The sequence below is a fragment of the Equus quagga genome, chromosome 15 (genome assembly GCF_021613505.1).
Source record: "Equus quagga isolate Etosha38 chromosome 15, UCLA_HA_Equagga_1.0, whole genome shotgun sequence".
In the NCBI taxonomy this organism is placed as follows: domain Eukaryota; kingdom Metazoa; phylum Chordata; class Mammalia; order Perissodactyla; family Equidae; genus Equus; species Equus quagga.
In genome coordinates, this window is record NC_060281.1 from 27,476,975 (window position 1) to 27,503,442 (window position 26,468).

Consider the following 26,468-nt stretch of genomic DNA (forward strand, 5'->3'; position numbering starts at 1 on the left):
TGCCCCCACCCCTCATACTGCTGGCCTGCGGAGGCTCACACACACCCGGCTCTGTCACTCTGGCCCCAGGTGTCCAGAGACCCACAGGACATGCTCCCGGCCCCGAGGCCTCCTGTGGTTAGCAACCACATATGTGATTTGGGGAAAGCCACACACTCTGGGCCTCCCTTTGTGATTTCATGGAAGGAGGAGGGCGTTGTTACTGTGTGGCCCACTTTGCAAAGCTGTCAGGAGATCTTAGTCAGCCACAGATATTTAATAATAATATTTATGGTACCGAATATATGCTAGGGACTGTTCTGGAGGCTGAAGATACAGCAGTGAACAAAACAAAAATCCCTGGCCTCGTGGAGCTGACATTTTCATGGTGAATGGGAATTGTCTGGGGGACAGGAGCTCGGAAAAAAGGCTTGAGTATTTTAGATGGAACAGAACAACACGTGTCCAACGCTAACGGTGTGAATGATGTAGTGGACTCCTCACAGCCACCCCAATGTGGGTATGATTGTCCCATTTCACAGAGGCGTAAACAGAGTCTCTGAAGGTCAAGCCAGTTGCACAGGCCCACATGACCAGAACCAGGAAGAGCTGGGATTGCCACCCAGGGTGCCTGCCCCGGAGCCTGCGGTCGTCCCTGTCCAGCTCACTGCCTCCCAGATTAGGGGCTCCATGTTCTGAGCCTTTTTATGACAAATAAGATGCTCATTTTGTGGGCAACAGAGGCCCCATTACTGTCCCACCCCCAGGAGCCCCTTCTCTTGGGTGCTGTCCCCAGAAGTCACAGTCGGTCTGACACGAGCCTTTGTTGTGCCTGTGCTAAGGGGTTGGGAGCAGGCCTGAAGCCCACAAGTCGCCGCAAGGTGGCCTGGGGCAGCCCAGCGAGGGCTGGACAGCGACAGACCGTCAACAGAGTAGTCAGAGTTGTGTCTGGCTTCTGCCACTGACTTCTCTTGTCTCTGGACACTGTTTCTCTCACCTCCTTCTCCCCCAGGCTGGAGGTTGCAGCCTCCGAGCTAATCGAACCCCCAGGCTACAGCCATCCTGGAGCCTTGATTGCTGGGCTGCATTTGCATAGGAATCTCATACTCTGTGTCTCAACCTCAGCTGCAAGTTCCAATCCCCTGAGGAACTTTTGACAATTCCCCTGCCCAGGCTGCACCCCAGATCAACTGATTCTGAATTTGGGGGTGAGGCATAGGCATCAGGATTGCTAAAGCTCCCAGGGGATCCAGTGTGCAACCAAGTTTGAAAACCAGTGCTCTCGTCGAGAGAGATCATTGGCTCTGGCTGCACATGGGAATCAGCCAGGGGACTTTTCGAAACAAACGTGCCCGAGTCCTATCCAGACCCATTAAATCAGGCCCTCTGGCAGTGGGATTTTTAAAAAATCTCCCCAGTGAGTTTTTTGGGTGTCCAAGGCTTGTGACTCTGACTGGGGTCCTCCTGCAGCCTCTGGGCATGTGGCTGTCGCTGTTCTAGTCGCCTGAGGCTGGTGTTGGTGGTCCAAGGAGAAGCACTCCTTGCTGGGTCTTTGAAGGTCCCCCGCAGAGCTGGAGGGCTCTAGGGGAAGGACTGGGAGACGTCAGCACTGTGGGGCAGAGTCCTGGCTCAGACCCTCACCAGCTATGTGGTCCTGGGCAAGTCACTGGGTGCCCTTAGGGCTCAGTTTCCCCATCTGAAAATGAAGGGGCTGGAGGTCACACTCCAGAGCATGCACAGCAGAACCACTGGGGAAGCCTTTAAACTAAGATCTGGGCCCTGCCGGAGCTGCCAAGAACCGGGCATGGGCGCCTCTGTGTCCAAAAAGCTCCCTGATGATCTGCCAGGCGGCCAGGCTCAGATGCCATTCGGGTCACTTCCAGCCTTGTCATTCTAGGAATCGAAAGTTGCGGTTGCAACCTGGGCACACTGTCCCTGATTTAAGTAAATTTCATAAAAAACTATCCAGTGTGGCCAAATGCTAAAGTGGAGAGAAAGAGGCATTTTTATAGAGACCCACCCGCATGCCAGGGGGGTTTAGCAACTGGTCTTTGCAGCTATTCTGCAAGACTCTCATTATCCCTACTTTAAAATGATGGTTTGTGGCTCGGGGAGGTTAAATGACATCTCCAAGTCCCACAGCTAGGGGCCCAGCGTCCAAGTCCACACTCCAGCCTCTTTCCAGCTCACCAGCCCACCGTCGGGGGCCTAGATATTTTTTTCTTTCCACAATAATTCACCACAGAGAGACATCGTGTTTTGGGTTTTTTTAACAAGAATTTAAAGGACTCCTTTAAATGGTGCGCTTCTATGCCCACCCCATTTTACATTTTGGTAACAAAAATCCAGTCAGCGCACAGCCTACCAGGCATTCCTTCGTTCAAGAGCAGTTTCTGCACCCTGCCCCCAAGCCCCGCGGAGGCTCAGCTGAAGGGAGACAGCGCCTCCTTCTGGGGCTCTGGAACCTGAAGGCTGACTCCTCGCAGACCCGAGGAGATAGGCCTTGGCTGGCCATGGGCGAGATGAAGAGATGTTACTAGCAGACAGGCCCATGCAGCCGGCTCTGTGTGCCCCATTTAGAACTGAAGGCCGGAGACCCCCACTCCCCATGCCTCTCCCGCCTCCCCAGACCCTGACCCTGCAGTGGGACCCTGGCAGCTGCCCCGTCCCTGGGCATCCCTGGAGGACCACTGGCACCAAGGGTTAACCCGCAACCCTCCACCTCCCTCCTCTCCGCCTCTGGTCCGCTAGCCCGTTGCCATGGAAACGGGCTAAAAATAAAACGGGCTCCCAAAGCCCAGCCCCATGCACAGGAGTCAAAACAAACTAATTAAAGCAGCCAGGCTAAGATGTGAAGATAATTACACCCTCACTCAGGAGCCAGTCATGGCATGGAAAAGCTCAGCAGGCCATCCCCGAGCCAGGGCCCCTGGGCCCATCCCTGATGGGGAGGGCTGGCTCCCCACCACTCAGACTCCTCAGAACCCAGCCTCCCACCACACAGTCTTGTTACCCCTCCCCAGGAGAGCCCACCCTGCTTAGGCCTGAGATCCGGGGGTGCCACCCCCACTGCGATGGCCCCATCCCTGATAAATTCTCACTCTGGCTGGGACCAGTGCCCCATCTGGGGTGGCCAAGGAGAAGGTGGGGTGAACTGAAGTCTGAGGCTGTTTTTCCACATCCTCCCTGAAATCTGGGGAAGCCCCTTCACATCTCTGGGGGTGCCTCTGTCCCTAAGACCTTTGCTAAAAGGCCTCAAGATAGTTCCTTTGTCTCTTGGGCTGCTTCCTCTCCACCGAGGGCCCTGGAGCCTAGTGGGTGTCCCTGCATCCCCTTCTGGCCCAGGAGCATGAGAAGGACCCCCGTCCTCAGGCCACGTGGGTGCTGGGTCAAGCCTGTCCCACCATGGGCCCTTTGCTTTACAGGACTATCAAGGTGGAGGTGTATGACTGGGATCGAGATGGCAGGTAAGCCGGCAGAAGGGCAGAAGGTGAGCAGGGATGGGGGCAGCCACTGTGGGGAGCCACCTGGGGAGAGCTGTGCCCAGGCCTCCACCCATGGCAGCTCCGGGGGTGATGGGGCCTGGGTTTCCTGTGGGAGGTCCACTGCCCCAGTGGCTCGTCCCTGCCCAACTCCACTGAGACACCAGAGGACCTCTATCCTGCAGGATGAGATGCGAGGGGCCCAAGAGGCCTCTTTTCCTCAAATAGCTGCCTAGCAGCCAGCCAGGGCCCCAAATCTCCCCACATCTTGGAGAATTTAGGATTTTCTGAAATGTGCATGTTCTAAGGTACAGACCCTAGTGACCCCCTGAGCATTCCTGGACACGTTCTCTGTGTGAGGCTAAGCATCGTGGGGTGACCGAGGTGCAGAAGGTGAGCTCAGCGCTCAGAGACTCCCCACAATCTCGCGGGGAGGGCCTCAGCTCATGAGAGGAGCTGTTTGCAGGGAGCAGGGCCTGAGGGGGTGGGCTATGGGAATGGTCAGCTTTGATGCGCACAAACGTACTCAGAAGCCATGAGGCAGGGCCAGCCTGGCCGGTGGGACGGCAGATCCCGTTCGGGGTCTTTGAGAGGCCAGTGCCTTCCCCTTCTGCAGATCAAAGTGCCCCCAGGAGCCTGTGTAGCTGGGAGTTCAGAGACCAGGACAAGAACAGGCCTCTCACAGCTTTAGTGCAGAACCCTCACTAGCTCCTACTTGTCTGTTGAACCAAATGCAAATATGTCATCCTGACTTCTGTGACCCTCCATCCTGCGGCACCACAGTGGGTGTCATAGAGGGGCTTTAAGTCCCACAATCCCCATTGGTACCTCTCAAGTCTGTGAGCGGACAGGGGATAGTGTAAAGGGCTGTGCAAACACCACTGTAAGTTAGCCCGAGCCCCTTCCATGCTGAGACCTTCCTATACAGACACCCCAGTGCCAGCACTACCTCTCTTAACTCACTCTGTCCCTCTCTCTGCTCCTCTTTAACCACATTAGAGGCACATCAGCTTCCTGTTTCCTCCCATGATTTGCCTCATCTTACCCTGGAGTTCCCTATACTTCTTTACCAGGGAAAACTGGGGACAGCCACCAGACGCCATTGGGTCCCACCATCAAGGAGCTCATCATCTGAATGCTGAGAGCTGTAAATATGTAGTCCACATACCATGTGGGCTCAAGGAGGGCCAAGGCCCCGGGGACACCTCCTGAGCATCACTCTCCAGCAGGCACCCCAGACTAGCACATTGCCCATGGTCCTCCACCAGGGACAGTGACAGTGGGTGGGGCCTCCCCGACCCACAGGGGAGACGGGAGTTCTGCTTCATACAAGGTTTTGCTGCACTTAAACACGCACTTGTAGGGGCAGAGCCCCAGAAGGTGTGGACACCTCCACCTACCTGGACGGACATAGTGCTAATTGTTTTTTCCAAAATGTTATTGGAAAAATGTCAAATACACAGAAAAGTAGAGAGAAGAGTTTAATGAACGCTTTTAAGCCTAGCACCTGAATTTCACAAGTGTTACACGTTGCCATATTTGCTTTATCTATGTTTCACTGATGTAATTTAAATTACAGACATCATGGCACTTTTACCTCTAAATATCATTGAGAATGTCTGAAAAATAAGGGCATTTTCCTACATAACTATGAATGCCATCATCACACCTGACACACTGAACAACAATTCTTGAATACCATCTAATATTCGTTTCATATTCAGATTTCCCCAGTTGTCCCCAAAATACCTTTTATTGCTGGTTTGTTCAAACAAGAATCTAAGTGGAAGTGGGTCCCATTCACCAGGGCCCAGCTCTTTGCTAGGTGACTACTGGGTTTCGTGCTCCATGGGTGACACTGGACTCTTCCGAGGGACCCAGCCTCTCTGTTGGCCTGTGCCGCTGGAGCAGTGGCCCGGGCAGAATTGGGAACCAGAGGAAGGGATGTGACAGGTGGGGGGATGGGCAGAGGTGGCGCAGGGCCTGGGCCTCGTGGTCTCAGCAGCAGCCTTCTCTTGCAGCCATGACTTCATCGGGGAGTTTACCACCAGCTACCGGGAGCTGGCCCGCGGGCAGAGCCAATTCAACATCTACGAGGTGAGGCAGACGCCAGAAGTCGGGTTTGCTCTGATGATACAGACCTCCAGTCACTGAGGACTACAGTGAGCCACAGGCTGGAGTTTTTGCGTGCTCTCCTGTGAGGTGGGCGTTACTGTCCCATTCCACAGTTAGGGAGACTGAGTCTCAGAGAAGTTAGGGGACTTGCCGAAGACAAAACCTGGGCTCACCCGACTCTGAATCACTGAGTTACAGTGCCCCCCGAAAGAGCTCCTCCAACAGGGTGGGGGATGGAAGCTGGGGTGGAGCAGAAGGCGGGCGACAGCATCGGGAGGTCCTGAGTTCAGGGTGACCCTCTGCCTCCAATCAGAACAGTTTCAGGGCCTGCTGCATACCTTGTCTTTTCCGGAAGGAAAGAGAGGAACAGGAGTGGGGATACCCCGATCTAGACCTGGGGAGCCTTGGACAAGGCACCCAATCTCTCTGGAGATAAAGTTTGCCCTCAAAGGACAGTTTCTGCCGCTGAACCTGCATGTGCTCTCCCTCCTGGGAGGCCCTCCTACCTTCCAGACCTCGCTCAGGTCCTTCTCCTCTGGGCGCCCTCCCAGCCACGCTGGCCACCTGCACTATCTCCCTCTTCTAAACCTCATGGGCAGCACAGTTCGTGCCAGACTCACTTAAGTGCAGATTCTCACAACCCTAATAACTGCTTGTTTCATATCCTGACTCTCCCACCTCCTAGCCATGTGGCCTCGGCTAAGTTTCTGAACCACTCTGTGCCATGCACGCTGAAAATTAAACCAGTTACTAGAACAATGCCCGGGCCCTAGCAAGCATTATGTCAGTGCTGTCTTCTAGTATCATCTGTTGAGCGCCTGTGTGCTAGAAGATTTACATTTCACAACCATCCTAAAACTGGCTCTATGCTCATGTGAGCAGCCACGCAGCTAGTGAAGTTGAAGAGCTGGCTTTGACTCCCATCACTGAATCGGAATCCGTCCATACTTCCACTCCCTCCCCCTGCATCTCTGTTCCCTGTGGGCAGGTCTCGTGTCCCAGCTAGACTGAAGCTCCCCAAGGGCAGGCAAGGGGACACCCCTTCTGTTGCCCCCCTTCACGTTGGCCTGGGCACCGCTGGGCACACAGTGGGTGTTTATGATACATCCACACACGGAATTCAGTTGAACGAGGCTGTCGTGAGGATGGAGCGTGGGCGAATTTCTTTGAAAGGGCTGTTATCCTCAGAGTTAACTGCTTCGTTTTCTGCATCAACAAAGGAAGGGCTGTCTTTGTCCCCTGCCACAGGCAGAGAGAAACAGCTTCCATCTTTTTCTGGCCTCCTTTAAGGAGATTTGTAGGGAAATGAATCTCCTGGAGTCTGGCTTCTAAGGGTGCTTGACAGGCTCAGAAGAGGCCACGATCTCTCAGGCTAAAAGCAGGAAAGGTTGGCTGACTTGTTTTCTGGTCCTCCATCCCTGCTCCCTTGCAATCGCTCAGAGAAACCGCAGTGCTGGGAAGCAGAAGCACTCTGATGGAAATGCCATCAGGTGGAAAAGGAATTAAACGCTGGCAGCCCAGGGGGCAGGCCTTGCACCTTGGGAGTTGTCACTGGGAGGTGGGTTTTGGCTGGGGAAGCCCTTTCTAGAGTCTGAACTGCCTGAAGAGAGAACAGGCTTCTGCCACGGAAGACCCTCATCTCGGGTCTGGCATCCCCTAGGTGTCCAACTCAATGTCCAGCGTGTGTTGGCTCCTCCTCAGACTCAGCCTTCCCAGCTGAATGCATTGGCTGAAGTCTCCCCCAGCCCTCCCCTCCCCCTGGCCAGCTGGCTTCATCCCTGTGCTGTCATCAGGGGCCACAGCACCTAGGGAGTCATCCTTGACACCTCCTGCCCCTCGCCCCACCTCCAGGCCACAACTGCACCCCACTCCTTCTACAAGCTAAATATTCTGACCTCTGTTCCCTTCACTCCCGTCCACCCCCACGACATCATCTCCAGTGTGGGGCTTTGCAACAGCCCCCTAATGACCTTCCCGCCTCCTTCGGTCCTCCACTCAGTAACCCGAGAGCTCCTCCAAAATGGTAATCCGACCACATCGCTGCCCTGCTTAAAACCCAGCTGTGCATCCCACCCCTGGCCTCCGCCTGGTTCACACAGGGGAGGGAGTACGAGATTCAGAAAGAGCCCCCACCCGGCTTAGATCCTAGAGGGCCCTTTACCAGGTACTCTTTACTCTTCACATGGGTACCATGCCCAGCGACCTGCTATCTGTGTGCACTTGGTGGGTGTATAGAGGCGGATGCACACATCCACCCCTAGGAGGCCCTTAGGGTCTGGTCCCGGCCCCTTCCCTCTGCCCACCCAGCTTTCAGCCCCATCACGCCATCTGAAGCTCTCTGAAGCTCCACGCTGGCTCAGCTTCTGTGCCTTCCTTCACGCCAGTGCCTCCCCTGGGGCTCCCTTCGCTCTTCTTCACCTGATTGGGCCTGTTGATCCTTGGAGGCTCCCTTTGGATGTGCCTCCTCCAGGAAGCCTTCTCTGCCTGCTCACCCACTCCACCCCAAAGGTAGAAGTAGATGCCTCTCCTTAGTGCTCCTGCCTCCCCACTCCTGCGGTTATTACCTGTTTATCATACTTCCTACCCTCTCAAAGACCATGAGGTCCTCAAGGGTAGGGACGTTGTCTCACTTGCTGATGTATCACCAGAGCCACACAGCTCCTGGCCCCTGGGAGCCACTCAGTGCCCCCTTGCGTAGGAGGGCAGACCCCAGACCTGCCCTGGGGGCCTTAGGGACCCTGGGGATGTGAGGAGAGGGAGAGGAGAAGGCTTAGGAGAGACAACTCCAGCCCGGGAGTTGGGAGAGTCCTGGCCTGGCCCCTAGGGGGCGATGGTCCCCTGCATGGAATTTCGGGTGCTGCCCCTTAGGGCTGGAGAGGCTGGGCCAGGGGTGGGCGGGTGTGCTGGGGAGCGCAGGAAACCTCAGAATAAACAGGGTGCTTCTTCAGTGCCCACTTCACATGAAGATCTGAGAACAAAACATTGCTTTAATATTAAAACAGTTATAATTAGAGAGTGAAAATGTGGAATACGGACTAATTTAAAGATAATACAGAAGACTTCAAAGAAATGTGCTTGTGGCCCCGTCTTCGGGTGACGCCCAGCCTCCTGGGAGTCTGTGTTTGTTCTCCTCAGCTGGGAGGGCGACTCTGGAATAAAAGTTTGAGATGCACTCAGTTCTAAAAGTTCCATGCCCTCATGGGACAGATTGGGAAACTGAGGCACAGTGCAGCATTGGAGCTGCAACCGTGCCCCCATGTCAACAGGATACTGAAATGCCTAGTAAGCCGTTTGCCCAGGAACGTGTCTGTGAGCACCACATCGTCTGGGTGGCCTTCGTACCTGTGGAGGCTGCGAGGCTGTTCTGGGCTTCTCTCCCCAGCCTCTCAATTTCCACCTGCACAGCTTGCCAGCTCTCCTACCTGAACTTCCCACCCATGCCCCATATCCAGCTCTTCCTTCCTTCTCTGTCTCCCTGCTCGCCCCTGGCCCCACAGCTAAACCCGGGCCCAAGATCTGTGGTCACTTCTTGACAGTGCTGTTTTGCCATAGCTCGGTACCTGTTCCAACACCCCCAAGGCCCTCATCACCTCTCACCTGGAGTGGTGGTGGTGGTAGTAGTAATAAAAAATAGTAGCAGCTAATGCTTACATAGTACTTACTACATTGCAGACCCTGTCCTAAACACTTACTTGTATTGACCCATTTAATCCCCATATCTTTCTATGACGTAGGTACTTTTTAGTCCCATTTTACTGATAAGGAAACTGAGGCACAGGGAGGTTAAGAAACTTGCGTAAGGTCACACAGCTATTAGGTGGCAGAACCAGGCAAACATCTCCCTAGATGTCCCTCCTTCTCCCCTTGGACTCCCCTACACCAGGTCCCAGCATCTCAGAGCCTGCTGTGATCTTGTCTCCTACTGGCCTAGAGGGCATCAGAGTTCTCTGCTGGCTGCTGTTCAGACATTTAACTTAGCATCCTTAGCTCTCTCCCATCCAGCCCAATTTACTCCTCCACCCTGTGTCCTGCGGTCAGACTAGACCCCAACCCTGTGCTCCTCCTGACCCCCACGCCCTCTCTCCATCTCTCTGTGCCCAAATCCTCCCTGTCCCTTGGTGGCCGCCTTCCATACTGCCTGCTTCAGGGACCCTTTACTGATGCTCCCCCAGGAAGGGTCCTTATTCCTCCAACTCCCTTCAGGTTTCTGACTCCCCTTTTTCGGTAGCTCTTGTCACCTATCACCTGAGGACATATCTTCTTTCTCCACCTGGAGTGAAGAATCTAGAGGAAAGGAACTGGTACCTCCATCCCCACCCTCTGAATATTTGTGAAGGAATGTGTTTGTGTTTGTCATCAAGGTGGCTGTCATGTATGCAACATTGGCCTGCAGGCAGGAACTTGGTTTCTAATTCTGTCACTACCCAGACCAGCTATGTGACCTTCGGCAAATCCCTTGGTGTTTCTGTGCCTTCCTTCCTTATCTCCAGAAGTGGCTATCAGTACTCATCCAGACAGAAGAGACTCTGCTAAAGATGCAGCTGGCTGCCCCTGCTGGAAGAACAGGAGATAGGGGAGAGGGGAAATGAGTTCACCAGAAACCTACAGCCAGCCAGCAGAGCCGGTGTGAAAACCGCCTTGCTTTGTTTGATGGGAGATTAGGGAAAGGCTGGGCCTAGACTTCCCAAGTGAAAAACAAAAGAGCTGGTGAGGCTCCCATGAGAGTACAAATACAGTGCTTGGGAAAGACCACGGAGGAGCACAGGGCGAGGTGGGCCCCTCAGCCAGCCCAGGCTTCTCAGCCTCGGCACTGGGGACGTCATGGATGTGCTGATTCTCTGTTGTGGGGGCTTGTCCTGTGTGTTGTGTGCACGCATCCCTTGCCTCTACCTACACTCCAGTTGTGACAACCAAAAATGTCTCCAGATATCACCAAATGTCTCTTGGGGGGAGGCACAAATCGCCCCCAGTTGAACCCACTGTGTCAGCCCGCCAACACCTACTGTATCCCTCGGCCTGTGATAGTCTCTGATGACAGGTCTGGTTTGGAATGCAAGCTTGCACGCGGAGGGCAGTTAAGGAGGCTCTGACTGCAGGGCAAGGGCAGCGGTGGTGGTGGTTTTAGGGGAACCTCGAAGGCCCAGGGCAACCCCAGGGCTGGGTCTCAAAGGAAGAGCAGGGAGGGTTGAAGTTGGTGGAGGGAGAAGGGGAGGGCATTTGGGGTGAGGGAAGCAGCCTGAGCCAACCACAGGGGCAGGCATGGACGGGGCCTCCTTTGGTTGCATGGGGTGGAGGGCGTGCGTGGAGGAGCAGTGGGAAAGAAGGGTAAATAAATATTATTCCAGGTGTGTTTGGTTGTGGGACACTGGGTCTACCTGGGGAGCCCAGTTGCATAAATCTAAGTGTCGGTCTCTCACAACACTCCCTGGACCCTCCTCCCCTGGACCCCCGGTTTTCACTCCCACACTCTGCTTGGAGGGGCTGAGGCCGCAGCCCGGGGTCCATGGAAGCCCTGGGGCCCAGCCCTGCCTGCCTGGAAAGGCTCCTTCTTACTTGTTTTTTTCCTGCAGGTGGTAAACCCGAAGAAGAAAATGAAGAAAAAGAAATACGTGAATTCTGGCACAGTGAGTAGCCGCCCGCTCTCAGCCGCCTGGTGTAGACGTTCTGAGCCCCGAGCTAGGTCTGGTGTCAGGAGTCATGGTATCTGTGTGTGCAGAGTATGGGAACCAGACCTAGCGGGTTGGGGGTGGGGAGGGGTGGGGCCGATGGAGCAATAGCCCAGAGGGGAGATGGTGGAGGCGGTGCAGCAGACTGTGATACAGAATGAGAAATCCCGAGAGAGGCTCCCACGGGGACTGCCTGCAGGAAGAAGAGGAAGAGGAGTAGCATTTATGGGGCCCTTACTCTGGGAAATTCCCATTAGGTGCTTTTCACAGGTTGTTCTCTTGAGAGGCGGACATTGATGATAACTGATAGACCCTTGTCGTGAAAGAGGAAGCCACGGCTGCAGGTAGGGAAGTGACTCACCCAGGGTCACAGAGGGAGAAGGTAGGAGAGGTGGCCGTCAGCCCCGCAGTTGGATTCAGAGCTGGCAGCGGCTGCAGGCACTGCCCCACTTAACCTTGGCCATCCTGGGGTCACACTGGCCCACTGGCTTCTGGGGGCTGATCTTCAGGACATTCATGCATTTATTTAATAAATATTTACTGAGGACTACCATGTGCCAGGCATTGTTCTGGGCACAAGGGGGTACAGCTGGGAACAAGACAGACTCCAATCCCTGCCCTCCTAGTGCTTATATTCTAGTGAGGGGAGACTGAGAACAAATACATATACACACATATCCCCGTGTGTGTGTCAGTGATTAGTGCTGTGGGAAAAAGTATAACAAGATAAAGGGATAGGGAATGCCAGGGACAAAACTACTATTTTATGTAAAGTGTTCAAAGAAAGCTGCTCTGAGAAGGTGACATTTGAGTAGAGATTGAAAGAAGGGGAGGGAGCAAGTACTGAGGATACTGGGGAAAGAGAATTCTAGCTGTAGGGATCAGCATGTGCAAAGGCCCTGAGGTGGAGCCCACAGTGCATTTATAGAACAATCTAAAAGCTAATGTCTTTGCAGTGCAAACACACCCAAGTTTGTACCCTTCATGTCCCTTCAAGTCCATGGCCCCATCAGCTATCGCAGCCAAACTTAGTCATTTGAGTCAGGCAGATGGCAACTCTGGACGCAGAAGAGGTCGTAGTCAGGGAGTTCTGGGGTTCCTCTGAGGAACGTTATTTTCTCCACCTGTAAAATGGGGTGGATAAGTCATCCCTACCCCGCTTACTGCACAGGCTGGCTGTGAGGGACACATGGGAGGTGCAGGAAGATGCAGGCCTGTAAACTGCGGAGGACTCTGCTCATTCGGAGCCGGCTGACCACCACTTCTCTGACTGTAACTGTTTCACAGAGAGGCTTGGGGTAGTATTTCCTTTGTCTACAGCTGCAATGTTTCTCAGCGGACGAGCTGTCGGTGTTTTGGGCAGGATAACTTCGTCTCGCAAGACCTCCCCATACAACGTGGGAGCTTAGCCCCCTGGCCTCAGCCATGGCTACCAGTAGAGCCCCAGTCATTGCGAGACCCCTGAAACTCTCCCACACATTCCTGCCCCAGGGCAGGCAGCACCTTTCCCAGCTGAGGAATCTTGGATGTATAGCTAAAAAAAAAAAAAAGTTTTGAAAATCACTGATCTCATCCAGCTTTCTTACTTTAGAGATAAAGAAGCAGAGGCCCAGAGAGGGGATGTGATTTGTCCCAGGTGTCACAGTGAGTTAGGGACAGAGCAGGACTGGGCCCAGGTCTCCTGACTTTCCTTTCCAGTCTTCACCATAAAAAATCTCTCAGGGTCCAGGATGCTTGTTAAAATACAGATGCCCAGGCCAGTTCCCTGGGGGTCCATTTTAGGAGGCCCAGGCTGGGGCCCAGGAATCTGTGTTGAGTGCTTCTCATACCTTACTCACTCTATGCAGAGTCTGCTGGGGATCATCTTAAAATGCCAAGAATCTGCATTTCTGCCTCTCTAACCAGTATCGAGGTGATGCCAATACTGCTGGTCCAGGGACCATACTTTGAGTAGCAAGTCCTTCAGTGAATACATATGGTCAGGCAAGTTAGGGAATGGCTTCATTCCAGGGCCTGGAGCGGGGTTCAACCCTGACTGTGGGTTAGGCTCATGTGAGGAGCTAAAAAAAGACCCAGGGCCAGAGCCCTACCCCAGAAACTCTGATGGAATTGTTTGGGGTCCTTACCTGGGCTGTAAGATGTTTTAAAAGCTCCCCAGGGATTCTAAGGTCCATTAGGGCAGAGGTCACTGCCATAGTCCGCTCCGAAAGGAAGGAGGCTTTGTCCACAGTGGGTGGGGGTCTCTGAGGCCCAGTCAGCACTCAGAGACCCTCCCATTATTCGGGTTAATGGCTCATCAGCTTTGTCAAGCAGAGGCCCTCACCAAGCCTACCGGTGAGTCAATGAAGCTGGCTGAATCTGCCCCCGTGGGGGGCTCCCCAAATCCTACAGTGGAGTTCTCTGACACAGGTAAAGGGTCTTCAGCCCCAATCTTGCCTCGTTTTATTGATTTTGGCTACCAGGCTTTCACTCGTCTCCACGATTCTAAATCATTGTTGTAACGAGCTGCCAGGTAGCTGCCCATCTTGGCAAAGCTGATGCCGAAGCGCCAGGAGGCACAGGTCAAGAGGCCTCTGCTTGAGAGAGGGGGTCCCAGTTGGTCAGTTACCTCCAGGGAAAGGAAAGGCTGCTCATGAGGGTCTTGGGTCTGAGAGGGTAGAGATCCAGAGACGCCAGAGGGATGAGGTGGGATAAGTAAGGCTGACGAGAAGCGCAGACCAGAGAGGCACGTTTCAGGATCGTTAGCGGGACATGGAAGCATGGAGCTTGTCAGCACCGGTGGGTTGTTAGGCCTGTGTCAGGAAGACCCCCTTGCCCTCCACACTCCACGCCGGTGTCCACTTAGGGGAAATTCGTGCCTTGGCTTGAGTCCGTGAACCCCAGTGACAGAGACAGGGCCCTTCTGGGATGCAGTTGGCATCAGGCCAAGAGTGCAGGCTCCGGAGTAAAACGGACCCGACTCCCATCTCGCTCAGCCATGTTGTTGCAGGGTCCTTGGGCACCTCTTGGAGCCTCAGTGTCCTTGGCTATAAAATGGGGATAATAACAGTACTTCATAGGGTCGTTGTGGGCACTGTATGCAAAACGGGCACCCACTGAGTGTAACTGTCAGGAACCCTCTCCCCCACCCTGTGTTCCCCACTGACAGAGCTCCCTCTTGTTTTCAAGGTCACGCTGCTCTCCTTTGCGGTGGAGTCGGAGTGCACCTTTCTCGACTACATCAAAGGAGGGTAAGAAGAGACGCAGCCAGCCTGGTTTCTCAGGGAGGGGGAAGGAGTCCCACACGTCGACGTCAGCAGCTCTGGCCCCACCCTGGCCTCTCTGAAGCCCTGGCGGGAGCCTGTGACCCTGGACTCTGAGCAGATGCCCAGAGCCCTGCGTGGCCCTGGATCCTGAGTGGCTGCAGAGGGCGCTCCTGAGCCACAGAGGCCAGCCTGGGTCATATCAGGGCCCCGTGCAGAGAAGGGACCTGGAGGTGGTAGGGACTTCATCACAAAGAGAATCAAGGGCTTAGGGGAGTGGAAAGAGCCCTGGACTAGGGAGCCAAAAAACCCAGTCTCTGGACCCCTCTTTGCTGTAAATTTGCTGGGTTACTTTGAGCATGTCCCTTTCCCTCCCTGGGCATCAGCTTCCTCCTCTGTACATAAAGAGGTTGGAGTCAGGCAAATTCTAAGCTTCCTTCCTGCTCTGAGCTTTTGATACCTCTTTTCTGTCTGAGGGACAGTAATTAACCTTCCCAGGGTCATCAGGGACCCAAAGGGGCAGGAGGGATTGGGGGATGAGCCAGGGGATGGTCCTAGGGCCAGCTTGTGGTCAAACACAAGTTTAAGGAGCAGAAAGAACCCAAGGGGTCGGTGTCCAGGCCAAGGCAGGCAGGGAAGCCTGGAGGCTCCAGCCAGCAGCCCGTGGAAAGGGAGCCTGACTCCGAGCTGAGGTCCTGCCCAGCACGCTCCCTGCCAGCTCAGGGTGTGGGTGCCGAGAGCCCACAGGTGCAGGCAGGTGAGTGACTACACCTGTCTGAAGAGGAGGCAGGCAGGACAGCTGCCAAAGACTCATCCCAGCCAAGCTGGGATGCCCGGTTCTCCAGGTCCGAGGGAAGAGCCTGGCCCTGGGAAGCCACACTCCCTCTCCCATGACACCACGCCCTGCTGCCTTGAACCCACACTCTCAAGGTTGCGGGCTCTGCTTCTACCAGCTGAGCCCGCGCCCTCCCCGCACCTCCTCTGAGCCTACTCCAGACCCTGCCGTTGCTCCCTTCCCCCCCAGAACTGCTCTGTCCTCTATCTCACGGAGCAACCACCCCTCATATTTCGTTTCGTAGCACCTGGTAATTTTCAAACCATCTTCATCCTATTTATCCTTTTATCCTTCTCATTTGCATAGTGCCCCCAATTTACAGAACACAGGGAGCAGGGTGAGGATGAGTATCTCCATTTTATATAACTTGCCTGAGGCCACACGCCTAGCCAGTGGCTGGGTTCCTTCTGTCACCGTGCTACATTTCGTGCATGGTCATGAATAATCCTGCCCCTGCCTGCCTGACAGCTGCCAGGTGGGGTGTGATGCAGACGGAGACTGATGAGTTAAAGGGCTGGGTGCTGTGACGTCTCATCGTCTCATCGAGAAAGAGCCCTCAGAGGCCGGGCTGCTGCGCAAAGCTGGCGCCACGAGTGCCAAGGAATGGACAAGTCAGAACGCTGGAGCCTGCCCAGCCCACCACCATCCCTCTCTTCACCCTCTCTGGGGAACCCGAGTAAGAGAGTGGGCTCCCAGGAGCCAGAGCCCAACGTGCTGCGTGTCCGGGCAGGTGGCCAATGGCGGCATTTGTCTGGGTATCCTCTCCTCCTAGCCTCCCACCTCCTCCACATGGGCCTGGAGGAAGGGTAGGGGCACCTCTGCCCTCGTGTCAGAGAGGGAGCTGGTTGCTCAGCAGCTCGCATCCTGCCCTGTTCTGCCCTTGGGCAGGAGAGGCGGGCCTGCAGAAGTAACTTTCCCACAAAAGTACCTGCTTTCCAGGCCCGCCCTTCCCTGAGTTGTTTCAGAACTCAGAGCAGGGGAAGACTAGTGAAGTTAGTTATTTAAGGAGTAAAGCTTACCTCTGCCCTCACCCTTTATTTGGAAGAGTCAGGCTGATGGTGTCCCTCAGCTGTAGTCCTGTGGGCTACAACCACCCTCCCAAGAGTAGCCCGTGGGGCAGGGCTCTTACCCTCCAAATGTCTCCTTTTCTCTAACAAAGACACTGAGAGATGACAACAGACAGCAGATGAACAGGGTAGGTCAACTGCTATGACAAATAATCCTCCAACCTCAAGGCTTGCTCCAAATGAAAGCTGATTTTTCATTCATGGGGTGGCAGGGATGGGTAGGGAGCTGCTCCACACAGTCATTCAGGGACCCAGGCTCTTGCCATCTTGTGGCTCCTTCTCCCTCAGAGCTTGGAGTCCACTGGATGCTCTGCCCCCAGGCAGCAGACGACGGGGAAAGAGTGTGGGGAGGACTCTTTCCAGCCTGCAGACCCTGGCTTGGGTCTCCTGCTAACCATGTCCTTCACCCTCCCTCGGGGACAAAGGTTCCATGAGTAGCAGCTCGGCTGTGATCAGATGGAGAGAGGACTGTGGTTTCCAATAGGGACCATCTGCTAAAGGCAGGTGAGGTGAGACTGGCCTCATCTTACATCATTCCTACCCCTACCTTGGAACCACCAAAACCAAAAAAAAAAAAAGTTTCCCCGAGTGTGATCCCAGAACCCCTCCTTGGAATCCCTGGATGAGGGCAGGTGATGTTTGTTGAAGAAGCAGATTCTTGGGCCCCATCTCAGACCAACTGGATTGGCATCCCTGGTGGTGGGGTGCTGGGGCCTCCTTTTTAAATCAGTTCCCCAGGTGACTCTACGCTCACTGCAGTGTGAGAACCACAAGACTAGATTATGTCAGGGGCTCAGGCCTTGTCAGCTTTGTTCTGTCAGCATCTAGCACAGAACCCAGAACAGCCAAACCCTCAGAAAGTTTCAACCCTGAATCTGAATCCTCAAGACCTAACTTTTTATTATGGAAAAATTCCAAACACATGCAAAAGTGGAGAGAAGATAGAATGAACCCCTAAGTACCCTTCACCCAGATTCAACAGTTACCAACCATGGCCAGTCTTGTTCCATGGACTCTCCCTTTTATCCAGTTATGGTGAAGCAAATCCCAGACATCCCCCCAAATACTTCGGGATGTGTCTCTAAACTATAAGGACTATCTCTTTGTAAAATAAAACCACAGTACCGTAATCACACCTAAAAATCAACCAGTTCCTTAATACCAATATCTAGTCAGTGTTCAAATTTACCCAATTGTCTTATAAAGTTTGTTAATTGGCTTATTTGAATCAGAAATCCAGACAAGATCCATATATTGCAATTGGTTGATTTGTCCCTTAATTCTCTTTCATCTATTGGTTGCCCCAAACACCTGAAGGATTTGCTAAAACAGATTCCTGCACCCCACCATGGGATTCCGATTCAGTAGGTCCACGGGGCTGGAGACTCCTCACAGGTTCCCAGGGGACCTCAACGCTGCTGGGCCATGGACCACTCTTCCAGAAGTGCTCCGACAGAATTTCCCACAGACTGGCTTTTACTGGCTGCATCCCCTGTGGTGTCATTTAACATGCTCCTCTGTCCCCTGCATTTCCTGTAAACAACCAGTAGATAGCTCTGGAAGCTCACCTGGATTCAGGTTCAATTTTTTGGCAAGACAATCTCATGGGTGGTGTTTTGTTCCTCCCTCAGGAGATGCACAATGACTACCTGTCTCTCTTTTTTGTCAAATAAGTTTTAACCCTGAATCGAACTCCAAATTTGAGCCAGAAATACAGTGAGACCCTCCTTCGCGGGCCTCAGGTGGGCCCAGGGACAGGGTTTGGGGAGGAATTAAGTAACCATAACCCCGTGCTCACACAGAGCATGATCATCCTCAAAGAGCTTTCACCCTACCCAACTCTTCTGAGGCTCACAACCACCCGTTGAGGGAGGGCATGGCTGACATTACTATCCCAGTTTTCCAGGACTGGAGGGAGATGACTGACTTCACCAAGGCCACATACCTGGTGAGCCGTGGGGCTGGCGTGGAAGCCAGGTCTCTCACTCCCTGTCCAGCACTGTTCACCCTGCCCACAGCACTGCCTCTGTCCAGGTAACTCCCCTGCTGTTTTCCCTCTTCCAGGACCCAGATCAACTTCACAGTGGCCATCGACTTCACTGCCTCCAATGGTGAGTAGGGGGATGGGCAGAGGGGCGGGAAGGGGGAGTGAGGGGACTGGAAAGGGGAGGGCTTTTCAGGGCTGTGCTAGTTGGTCCTGGCTGGGAGGCAGGTCTCCCATACCCTCTGGCCTCATCCTCACTGAAGAAGGGGTTCTTAGTCCTGAAGAACCAAAGATACAACCAAGATGGCGAAGGTATCCCCAGGTTGGACTGTGGTCACTAACAAATCTGGGCTCTGGGCCTACATACCTTGAGCCCCAGTCTTACCCTTGAGATACCTAGTCTCCCTGGGGGAACAGGACATGCTGCACTGCCTCTCGTTAATAAACAAATTAGTAAAATATGGACAATATTAGTGGTGACAAGGGTCATGGAGAAAAATTAAGCCAGGAAGAGGGATAGGGAGTTTGTGGGGGAGGCTATAAATTTTAATAGGCTGTTCAGGGAAGACCACGCTGAGGAGGTGACACTTGAGTAGAGACTCAAAGAGGCGAGGGAGCAAGTCATGTGTACGTACCTCTGCAGAAAAGTGTCCCAGAGCAGAGGGAACAGCCATTGCTAAGGCTCTGAGGTGGGAATGGCGAGAGGCTGGGACTGAGTGACAGGGAGGATGGTAGGAGATGAGGAGAGAGGTAACTGGAGGCCAGATCACGTGGGGTCTTCTGGGCCCGTGTTAGGACTTTGGGTTTAATTCCAGGTGAGATGGGAGCACTGGAACATTCTGGGCAGAGCAGAGGGGTGATCTAGCTGCCTGAGGTTTGACAGGCTCACTGTGAACATAAGGGCAGGGAGAGGGCCATCAGTTAGGAGGCTGCTGCGACGCTACACACCAGAGGAAGGTGGTGTCGTGGAGGAGGGGAGAAGCTGGTGGGTTTCCGGATATATTTTGGAGGTTTTGAACCAGGATTTGCTAAAGGATTGAATGTGTGGTGAAAGAGAAAGAAGGGAGTCAAGAGTAACAAAATACAAGTTAGGGGTGCCCTTGGACACCCCCTTCTGCATTCTGAACCCGGGGGGCTCAGAGCGTTCAGGCTGGCAAATGTCCCACGTCCTGTGCCACAGGGAACCCCTCGCAGTCCACGTCCCTGCACTACATGAGCCCCTACCAGCTGAACGCCTACGCACTGGCCCTGACCGCCGTCGGCGAGATCATCCAGCACTACGACAGCGACAAGATGTTCCCCGCCCTCGGCTTCGGGGCCAAGCTGCCCCCAGACGGCAGGGTGTCCCACGAGTTCCCACTGGTAGGATATCCCGGGAGGAAGGGCTGCGGGCCGAGCAGGCATGGGGTGTGGTGCCGAGCCTGGGGAGGGGCATTTCCCATCCTCCCCGCCTAGGGACTTAAGGCACAGCCTTTGTTGGGGGGGGGGGGGGGGGGAAGCTGCCCGCTCTGTGGAGGGGTCTTGTATCAGGGCCTCCAGAAACCCACTCCCCAACCTGCTCACAAACACTCCCCTCCACGTCTGAAGCCACCACAGTGGGCTCTGGTCTCCTTTTCCTGAGAAGACCTGGGTGGAAGTGCAGTGGAGACGTGGCTGCACTGTCCACCAAGGGCCCCGAAATGAGGATAAAGGGGTGTGGACTGGGTATGGGCAACTGCAGCTAATTCCAGGAACCCCCTGAGATGGGGGCCCTGTGGAGGTGACTCCTCAGGCCACCTCCTCTCCCTCCCTCCCACGAGTTGGGGACAGTCAGTCACTGGATCACTAACAGCAAATATCCCTCACGTGCCTGTGGAGTGCCAAGCACTGTGCTGGGCACAGGGCACAAGAGGATGGATCAGCCGCTGGCAGTCATTTTAGGGTGTGGTGGGCTGGCCCGAGCTTTCCTGAGGGGAGCAGCCGGAGCTCTTGGGGGCCTAGCTGAGCAGGTACATGGAGGGGGTCAAGGAGCAGGTTTAGATGTTGCCCTTCAGGATGGGCCCTGGGGGCTCCCTCCCCCGCCCCCCCCCCACCAGAGAAGAGTTAGGGGAGCCCAGACCTCTGGCCTCCCCACCCCAGCTCTGCCCCCAGAGACCCCCAGGCTGCCCTCTTTCCCAACCCTCCTTCCTGGGCTCAGCCTCCCCATCCACTGTGCCCCCAGAACGGCAACCAGGAGAACCCCTCGTGCTGCGGCATCGATGGCATCCTGGAAGCCTACCACCACAGCCTGCGCACGGTGCAGCTCTATGGCCCCACCAACTTCGCCCCCGTGGTCACCCACGTGGCCAGGTAAGTGCTCGGGTCAGTAGACCCCCGTCCCAACGGCTCACAAGGCGTTTGTTTCCACATCTGTCCTCTCAGGAAGGCGGAGGGAGTGTCTCTTCCCATTGACTCACCTTTCAGGGAACTCTGATCCTAAAGAGACCGCCCCCCTTCAAAGAGCTGTCTCGCTAAAGTGTTAAGGGTCCTTGTGGGGGGAAAACATGGCCAGAGCCCGGCCAGACGGACCTTCAGCCCCTGTGCCCCCCAGGAATGCGGCCGCAGTGCAGGATGGCTCCCAGTACTCCGTGCTGCTCATCATCACCGACGGGGTCATCTCGGACATGGCGCAGACCAAGGAGGCTATCGTCAATGTAAGCAGGGTCTGGGGACGGGGGAGGGGAGGGGTCTCTGTCTGCCTCTTAGGGGACCCAGGGGCATGCTCTCCTGCTCCTTTAGGGACATGCTTGGGGCGTGGCTTCTCCTCTCCCCACCCTCCTTGGGACCACTCCTGGCTTCTTGCTGCAGAGCCTGGAGGGCTGGGCAGTGGGCTTTGGGGGGTGGGGCACACCGGCTGATGAGGGCTCCTGCTCCTAAGCTTTGTACCCACCACTTCATCACACTGGGTGGCCCACTACTTCCAGATGCCCGTGGCTCTCCCATTAACCCAACTTTGGGTTTGCTACCCTGGACCCCAGCCGGCCTGGCCAGGTAGAGGAGGTGAGAGGCACAGGAACATGGCTCCCGCTCCCAGCTGGTCTGCCTGTATAAGGGGCCCCAGCCACAGCTGGCCCTCCTTTCAGGCCCCTGTAAAAGATGTCCCACATGATGGAGGCCCAGCGGCAGGAGAGGGGATGGAGGTGTCTCACAGAAGCAGACCTGTGACCCATTTCCCCTCTGCCCCCTTCCCCCTCAACCTTCTCCTCCTCGCTGATGCCCCACCTCTGTTTCCTTTGGTCTGTATTCCTGGCTGCCTTCTCCCCCGCCCCAACTCCTCTTTCTCTGTTTCTCTGTGTGTCTCCATCCACCTCTCTTCCATTTCTTCTCTGTCTGCCTTTCTTTTGATCCACCTCCTTCTGTCCCTACCCATGATTTACCCTTTCTTTTAACTGGCCCCTCGCCTGGGTCCACCCCCTCTCCATGCTGTCTCCCAGGCTGCCAAACTCCCCATGTCCATCATCATCATCGGCGTGGGCCAGGCGGAGTTCGACGGTGAGTCCCCAGACCCCTAGATGTTTCCCCAGAGGCTCAGGCCCTTGGGAATGACCCGTCCCAAAAGAGTGAGAGCTCACGCCTGGGCGTGGGTGACTCTCTGGGTGAGCAGGCAGGGTGTGAGGTGCGTTTGTTTGCGCAGGGAGGGGAGTGTCAGGGTGTGTACCCTACACCCACATCCCAAGGCTGTGGGGAGGCCCCACGTCACTCCTCCCTCCTCCAACCCTGGGAGCCTGGGGAGGGTGGGGGAGCTGGAGCCCTGGGCTACAAGTCAGAGACTCACCCGGCTGGGCTCCTCCTGTCTCGTGGCCTCAGTTTCCTCTTCTCTAACCTGGGGGTCTGGTCTGACGGTCTCTGCCCTGAATTGGCCGGGATTGGAGGATAAGTCCACTGTCTTGCCAGGCCCAGGTACCCACCATTAATTCCCCCACCCCCATGCCCCTCCTCCCTGCACAGCCATGGTGGAGCTGGATGGTGACGACGTGCGGATCTCCTCCCGGGGGAAGCTGGCCGAGCGGGACATCGTCCAGGTGAAGCCCAGACCCTGCCTGCCCCGTGGAAAATTTGAGAGCCCCTCTAGCCAGGTTGACCTCACACCCACTTCTGAAGCCTTCTGTGGAAAAGGGCCTTGGAGGGGGCACTGGGAGCCCCAGAGTGGCCTGGCCACCACAGAAGGGAACAGAAGTCAGGCTTGGGTCCCACTTCTCTGTGGGCTGTCCCAGCTCTGCCATGTCTGAGACTCACCCCCAACATTGTTGTTGCCCCGACCAGGATGCTCTGCCCAGCCCTCTGAGCCCCGGCCCCATGGCCTCCTGCAGAGGACATCCATCTGACTGCTTGCAGCTGCTGTCGTTCTCTGCTGGGCTGCCTTCCCCGGGCGATGGCAAACCCCTCGAGGGGGAGCCGGTGTCTTTAGTGTCGCTGCAGCCCTCCCCGAGAACAGGCACTGCTTGCCTTGTTGAGTCCGTGTCTCAACATCTCCACGTAGGCCGGCAAATGCAATGAGCAGACGGGCCTTTGTCCTCAGGGGATCCCTGTCCAGTCCAGCCTCAGAACGCACCCCAGTAAGCCCGGCCCTCCCTGAATCTGAGACTGAGTCCCTAGTGCTTAGGAGATTCGTAATAAAAAACTGACTTTCTCCATAACCCCTGGATTGAAAAAAATCAGAGGGGGGGCAGTCATTCCAGACATGGAGACCAAAGATAGGGGGATGGAAACACCCAGAGCCAGGGCAATCTGGGAGGCAGGATGCGGTATGCAAAGGCCTAGAGGCGGGAGTGAGCCCGAGGCTCTCCAGGGTTGGGGACACCCGGGGAGGAAGCCAAAGGGGCCTGACTGTAGGTGTCCGCCAGAGAGAAAGAGAAGCAGGGCCAAAGAGACCAAGAGGGCTCTGCCTGAGAGGTATGAGGAGACAGGAGAGCCCGTTTCCAGAAGCCAGGGGACTCCTTCAGCCTTTCCTGGGCGCCTGCTGAGCGCCTGTGCTCAGTGCCAAGACCTGAGAGGTTAAGGACTCTTGTTGGGTGGTGTCTCCTGGCACCGAATAGGGGCTCATTACTTACGTGTTGAGTGAATGGAAGAGCAGTGACTCCGACAATTCACCCTCAGGGGGAGGGGTCGAGGGAAGTGGGCGGAGGCTGGGGAGGAGGGGGACAGGATCCCAGGCTTGGAGATTTGGGGGGCTGGGTCCGGCAGGAGCCCTCGCCTGACCCTGCCTTCCCTGCTGGCCAGTTCGTACCCTTCAGGGACTACGTGGACCGCACCGGCAACCACGTGCTGAGCATGGCGCGCCTGGCCCGCGACGTGCTGGCCGAGATCCCGGACCAGCTGGTGTCGTACATGAAGGCGCAGGGCATCCGCCCGCGCCCCCCGCCCGCCGCCCCGGCGCAGTCGCCCCCGCAGTCCCCGGGCCGCACGCCCCCTGCCTCCCCCCTGCACACGCACATCTGAGCCCGGCCTGCGGCAGGGTTGGGGCCTGGGGAAGCCAAGAGGAGGACAGGCAGGGGCCCCAGACCCAGCTACTGTCCACCCAGCCCGCCCGGCCTTTGGCGCCTGTGTGCCTGGGCTGCGGCAGGGGGCGGGGTCTCTGGAGACTCCTCCCACTTTCCTGACCGCACAGCCCCAATCCAGGGAGCTGGGGGCCACAGGTGGTGGAGGTGGCTTCTGAGCCCCTGCTCTTCTCTTCTTTCCCTGACACCTGGTTCTAACCCAGCCAGGAAGGTGTTAACAATCAGGATATTTGGGGTCTCCCTCAGCCCACCTGAGCGATCCCGTGTGCTCCTGTAAGAAGCCTGGTCTGGGCCTCCCTCCTCCAGGCCCTGTTGTCCCTCCCCACTCCTGTGGTGTCTACTCCTGTCGCCCACCCCTAACCGCCACCCCAGTATCTACCTTGTCCCTAGTTCTGGGGAAGCCCGGGGGCTGCCAGGGTGCCGGGATGTCTGAACGCGGACACTGCATGCCGTGGGAGCTTTGCAGACCCAGGAGGAGAGGCTGGGTGGGCCAGGAAGGGAGGCTTTTCGGGCACAGGTCCTTTCTGGTGCCTCTCAGGCCCCATGTGACGCTGGTTCTAGACACACGCATCCACAGGGGGCCCCCGGACACCTCCACGGTTGGCTCCCCTCCTGCCCCCAGGGGCTGCTCAGGGTCCTTGGTGCCCACTCCCTGCTGTCCACTGGAGGCCTGGGCGGGGAGCAGCCTGGCCCCGGCACTCCCACACTGCCCCCCTGTCCATGGACAGGAGACGGGAGTCCTGGGTTCAAGCCCTGCCTGCGGGGGGAACCCAAGCCAGGCCCCTCTGCCTTCTGGGTCCATTCCCACATCTGTGAGGCAAGAGGGCTGGCCAGTGGTCCCGGGTTTACCTTCGAATCTGGTGTGCTGAGAGTCCATTCATCCCGTGCCGGCTTTCCCACCCCACTCCTCACCAGCACAGCCCCTCCCCCAGGCCGTCTTGGCTCTAGTGTCACCCTGTTCCAAGCTGTCCCCCCAAATCCACCCTCATCTTTCAGCCTGGGCTCTGGTGTCTGAGCCAGAGCCCCTGCCCCTGCTGTGGGAAAGGTGAGACAGGCATTCTCACCCCGGGTCCCCCAGCGCCCAGCCTGTGGCCACGTGGGGAGCAGGTCATGCATGCCAGTCCCTCCCTCCCCCGGGGTGCCTCAGCCCCCTCAGGCCCCCGAGCCTGGGAAGAGAGCAGCCCCGATCCCCATCTGCTGCCCGACACCGCTTCCCTCCCAGTCGTGCATGATGGTGGTGTTTCCACGCTGTCTGCTCCTGTGCCCGCCCGTCTCTGAGACAGTCTCTGTGTGGAACTTGCCTTAAACTGAAGTAAATTTGGTTCTTTTACTAAGGTTCCTTGTTTTCTTTCCTCCTGTGAAAAGTAGCACCGATGCTGCTGTGTGACAGAGTCCACGTTCTCCTCTCCCTCTCTCCCATTCCTTTCAACAGGGTTTACTGAGCAGCTATGATGTGCCCAGGTCTGTGCTACACACTGGGGACACAGAGAACAAACACAGGCCTGTCTCCACATAGAGCTCACGGCAAACACACGCATAAGACAGGGAACACACAGCAAGCACATAAATAGGTAAATAATGTAATTATTTGGCGATAAGAGTTACAAAGAAGAATAAGAAGGTAGAGAGTGACGTGGTGATATTTTAGATGACGTGGTCAGGGAGGGCCTCTCTGAGGACGTGATGTTTGAGATGAGCCCTCAGTGAGAGAGGGAGGCAGGCTGATAGCTGAGGCAAGAGAGCTCCACATAGAGGAAATGCAAGTGCAAAGGCCCTGAGGTGGCAGCGTGTGTTTGAAGGACAGCAAGGAGACTGGTGTGGTTGGAGTTGCGTTAAGGAGGGGAGAGTGCAGGAGATGGGGTCAGGGAGGTGAAGAATCCAGAATGCATACGGCCTGTAGGCCACTGTGAGGAGGTGAGAGAGATGAGTCGGATGATTCTCTAAAGCAAGCAGGTCACCTTACTGCACTGGATCACTCATTTGCTCATCTCCACAGTCCTCACTGAGTGTCAGTGCCAGGCCCTGCTCAGGTCTGGAGACGCTGACTCACCACTTGCACCCACAGGGGGCCACCCTCTGCTCTGGAACAATGAGCAAGGAAATCCCACAACCCTGGGTAGCGATGCCAAGCCAGCAGGAGGGGCTGGGGTCTGTGAGCAACAAAGGGGGGTTCTTGGCGCCGCTGGACCATACTCGGGCCAGTGCCCAGGATGAGTTACTGCTCCTCTGTGCGAGGGGACCGTCACTCCTTCCTCCATGATCGTTGTACAGCCATTAGAGTGGCATGCAGATATGCACACGTGCACGGGACCCACAGAAGCTTAGGTACACGACAAACACCATTTTCCTCCTTGTCCCTCTTCACATATAAATCCCTGTGGCCACTGGGGACCAGGATCACAGGGCAAGGGGACTGCTCTCTTCTCTGGCAGGCTTGCCCTCGGCTCAGCCTTCCAGGCAGCCGTTCCCAATCTGCACATCACAAGAAATTTGGTACTAATTACACCAGAGGGCAGGACTTGTTTACTGCTTACAAATGTGATGGGAAATGAGAGCTGACTCATGCTGCCCCTGTGATTAGA

The 26,468-nt window shown here is 55.9% G+C and overlaps 1 protein-coding gene across 3 annotated transcripts in view; it reads left to right on the top strand.

The window, feature by feature from the left end:
• The window catches only part of CPNE5 (copine 5), an 85,919-nt gene extending 60,703 nt beyond the window's left edge, over window positions 1-25,216 (top strand). For 2 of the 3 annotated variants that reach the window (XM_046638752.1, XM_046638753.1), the window contains 11 exons: window positions 3,405-3,446; window positions 5,483-5,558; window positions 11,147-11,200; window positions 14,411-14,472; window positions 18,451-18,497; window positions 19,551-19,732; window positions 20,571-20,698; window positions 20,940-21,042; window positions 21,823-21,880; window positions 22,337-22,410; window positions 23,609-25,216. In XM_046638752.1, coding sequence (XP_046494708.1) covers window positions 3,405-3,446; window positions 5,483-5,558; window positions 11,147-11,200; window positions 14,411-14,472; window positions 18,451-18,497; window positions 19,551-19,732; window positions 20,571-20,698; window positions 20,940-21,042; window positions 21,823-21,880; window positions 22,337-22,410; window positions 23,609-23,827 — 1,045 coding nt within the window. In that variant the 3' untranslated portion in view covers window positions 23,828-25,216. Of the gene's footprint in view, window positions 1-3,404; window positions 3,447-5,482; window positions 5,559-11,146; window positions 11,201-14,410; window positions 14,473-18,450; window positions 18,498-19,550; window positions 19,733-20,570; window positions 20,699-20,939; window positions 21,043-21,822; window positions 21,881-22,336; window positions 22,411-22,651; window positions 22,936-23,608 lie in introns of those variants that run through there. The other variant, XM_046638751.1, reaches the window with a different exon arrangement.
• Window positions 25,217-26,468: the final 1,252 nt, after the last annotated feature.